Below are 3,632 nucleotides of genomic sequence, written 5' to 3'. Positions count from 1 at the left end.
ACACGTACCGAGCCGTACCGTGCCGTACCATGCAGTGGAAAAGCGCCGTAATTGTTGTCGTGCGACCCGTTTTAATTTCTCTAAAAACGTTCAGATTATGTGCCTTCTGAGTGTTGATACGGTGACCTGTCTGCCGTTCTATGAAACGTTAGGCTACATAACCAATTAAACTTCATCTTTACATTCTTAACTTTAATGCAGATTTTAGACTGGTTAATATTAGCTGTCAATCACCCAGCGGTAGTTAGCGGAAAGCAGTGACTGAGAGATTGACAGCTAATATTAACCAATACAAAATCTGCATTAAAGTTAAGAATGTAAGGATAAAATCTGTTAATATATAATTTGTAGTTGTGATGCTCATACATTTTTGGTGAGTGCTCCTAAATTTTTGCTGGTGCTCCTAACTTTTTGAAGTTGGGAGCACCAGTGCTACCAAGTAAAAAAGTTAATTTCGAGCCCTGTAACGTACTGCTCTAGTGTACTAAACTGTGTGCAGTTTAGTGTTCAACCTTACAATTGTCAAATGAAAACATACTTCTTATGTCATCTAATACTATATAGAGAGCATAGAGAGTTAGATATACAGCTTACCTTCCAATGTCTCGTCCAAATATTTGCTTGATGATAAAGCAAAATAGCACAAATAGCAACTTCCTGAGATCTAAATTAGTCAAATAACCGGAGCTGTGTGTTGTCGTGTGAATCTGGCGGACAGATAGAGCCGTGTGTCCGCGCACCGTGTTTGAGTTCGCATGGAGAAGAAAACACGCCGTTTACAAGCGGCCGGTCGCCATAGAAACCGAGACGACACTCCGCCTCCGCGCGCGCTTCAATCTGCACAGCAACACGCTGCAAGCCTGAAACTATCCGCTTGATCTGACCTCAGATCAGCCGTTTACGATACCAGAGCAGTGGGACTGTAAATCCCTGCATCCGATGACATAAATCAAATGCCACGCAGTTTTTTTCACCTGTACACACATACACAACACTTCACACTCACGCATATTCATTATATTTCAGTGTATTTTTTTAAAAATCTGAAATGACCTTGACAAACATCCCAAAGGGTTAACAATTGCCTTTTTATTACAAAAGCTGCTGCATACATTAAAACTAAAGCAACGGAAACACTTGAGATATCACAGTAACCTCACATCTCCCATGTTGTGTCATTTTTAAATACAAAAAGAACATGTACAAAAGTGCTTACATGGTGCAAGTATTGAATTAAAGTTACTTTTAAAAAGAGATAACTGAAATTTTAAAATATTACTCAGCTGGGAAAAATATAAGAGCTACAACAAACGAGAGAAAATGACCTGCAGCAGAAAAATATTCACTCAGTAACATGAGGGCGAGATGCTTCACTCACATGACTCGGCTGAATAAATAACACTCTCATTCTCCCAAAACTCTCCCCATTAGCCGGCATGAAAACCTGACATTTTTAATCTACAATTAACACAAAACCTCCGAAGTTAGTTACGTTTAATAAAACCGTTCCCTTATATGGCACTTTTTGAGCAGCAATGCATTTTGCTCAATGTTCTATCTTTGCAGCTTTAATGATTTTTAAATGTTTTAAATGTTACAATATTTAATAGGGTTTAAAAAAACAGGTATTTAACACAGAGCACTATTGCTTGCAGTTCTGGCGATTGCTTGCTTGATTACAAAAATCTGACTGGCTGCTGTAGAACTGCATGATGTTTGATTCTGGATGCCTGAAGTGGCGAGAAGTCTGGCTGTCTCTGGCGGTGGGCAGCGTATGGCATAAGGCTGCAGTGAGATTTAGCACTAAACACAGTCTGCTCATCAGCTCAGCTGTGGTTGTCCAGCGTCCGTGCCGTTCCGGAACGAATGCATCATGGGTACTGCAACGGCTCCAGGTACTGCGGGCCTGAACGGCTGAAGGAGGCGGAGCTAATAACTGTTCTCATGTCCAGCCAGGATGTAGAGGTTACTGAGAGCGGTAGGGTTATCTGTAGGCCGGCTCTCCAAAACAACAACCCTAAAACGCACACAAATATTAATACACAAACACTTATCAAAATCAACATGTACCATATAGAGGAGATGAGTGTGAAAGTGTGGAAGAAAGCCATGATTATGCAAATATAGAGGGGTTGTGTGAGGTTGGTGCAAGCGGGAGGCTGGTCGTGTCCTCAGCCGCAGGCGACAGATGAAATTACAGCACTGAGACACCAGCCTGGCACTGCCAGTGTAAATAAAATATGGAGATCTCATAGGGAGAGTGAAAGAGAGAGACAGCATGTGCTAAAGAGGGTCTTGGGGTGGTGCAGGGCCATTGTGTATGTGGCATCAATGTATGGTGACACAGATACGTTTCTGTGGCCAAAACACACAGACACACGCACACGTCAGACAAGTAAAGCATTGAATATACATTAAAATGTGGCTTCAGAAAAGTGATGTCAATATAATGCTTGTTTTATTTACATATAAATGTGCTCGGTTCTAGCGGTTTCTGAATGTAAGAAGTGTCTGTTTTTTTTGTAACGGTATCTTGTCTGTATTTTTTTTAAATTGCATTTTATTCATTTATAATTTATTTAATTAATGACAACCCTAAAAGCCCGGACTGCTCTTTCCTACATTTGATCTTGTACATTATTTGTTATTTCTTGCAAACTAAAACAGCTTAATAATTTGTTTTTGCCAATGAAGAAAAATTAATAGTGGGCAAAAATACAGACTACCGTTCAAAATTTTGGTATCAGAAAGACTTTAAAAAATAACTTAATATTTTATTCAGCAAGGGTGCATTAAATTATATGTGAAAGACATTTACAAGCTTACAAAAGATTTCGATTTGAAATAAAGGCGGTTCTTTCAAATTGTTTATTCATCATAAAAAAATAACAACAACCAACTAAACAAACAAATTCCTGAAAAAAAAAAACAATTTTCACAAAAAATGTTAAGCTGCATTGATGACAATAATAATAAATGTCTCCTGAGCACCAAATTAGCATATTAGAATAATTTCATGAAAGATCATGTGACACTGAAATTTGGAATAATGGCTGCTGAAAATGTAGCTTTGACCTTAGCAATAAATTACATTATTATTTTTAATTGTTATTTGATTGTTATTTTAAATTGTAACAATATTTCACAATATTATTATTATTATTTTTTAAAATATTATCTTGGTGAGCATAAAATACCTCTTTCAAAACTGTTAAAAAACATACCAACCCCCTTGTAATTGGGACCAGTAAAAATGCTGGCAGGAAACTACAAGTCTAACTAACTGAGACAGCAGAGCAAAACCTCATCAATGAGCTTGGGTGTTAAATTGACAGACCTAATTTAGCCCCGTACGTCACACAGCGCTCAGGTCCCCCACATAAACCTAACCCAGGGCTTCCCTCGCTATAGAAACAAACTCAGCAGAGACACTACATTCTCCCTGTTGGCTTTTTTCCTCCTCATGTCTCTATTTCTGTCCACTGCATGTGCGAAAGTAAAAAGGCTACATGCAGAGTTTCTGGGAAGACATGGCGGCAGAGAGTAATGTTTCCAGGAGACAGAAGAAATAGAAGTAAAAGCATTAGCCCCTCACTGCAGAACACAAGATCCAGGGGGCATGGTTGGATCCA

General features: G+C 38.7%; 1 protein-coding gene and 1 pseudogene across 1 annotated transcript in view; both read right to left on the bottom strand.

Annotated features, from left to right (window-relative positions):
- Window positions 1-745, bottom strand: part of LOC107654919 (cyclin-dependent kinase-like 1) — an 8,979-nt pseudogene extending 8,234 nt beyond the window's left edge.
- A 1,184-nt stretch (window positions 746-1,929) lies between these two features.
- Window positions 1,930-3,632, bottom strand: part of LOC107654908 (mitogen-activated protein kinase kinase kinase kinase 5-like) — a 37,745-nt gene continuing 36,042 nt past the window's right edge. Inside the window, exon 27 of the mRNA XM_016442224.1 lies at window positions 1,930-2,017. Within this exon, the coding sequence (XP_016297710.1) occupies window positions 1,930-2,017 (88 nt within the window). The remainder of the gene's footprint in view (window positions 2,018-3,632) is intronic.

This window comes from Sinocyclocheilus anshuiensis, unplaced genomic scaffold, assembly GCF_001515605.1.
Source record: "Sinocyclocheilus anshuiensis isolate Anshui unplaced genomic scaffold, SAMN03320099.WGS_v1.1 scaffold487, whole genome shotgun sequence".
Classification (NCBI taxonomy): domain Eukaryota; kingdom Metazoa; phylum Chordata; class Actinopteri; order Cypriniformes; family Cyprinidae; genus Sinocyclocheilus; species Sinocyclocheilus anshuiensis.
The sequence above is the reverse complement of the archived record's forward strand: the minus strand, read 5'-3'. Positions and strand labels throughout refer to the sequence as shown.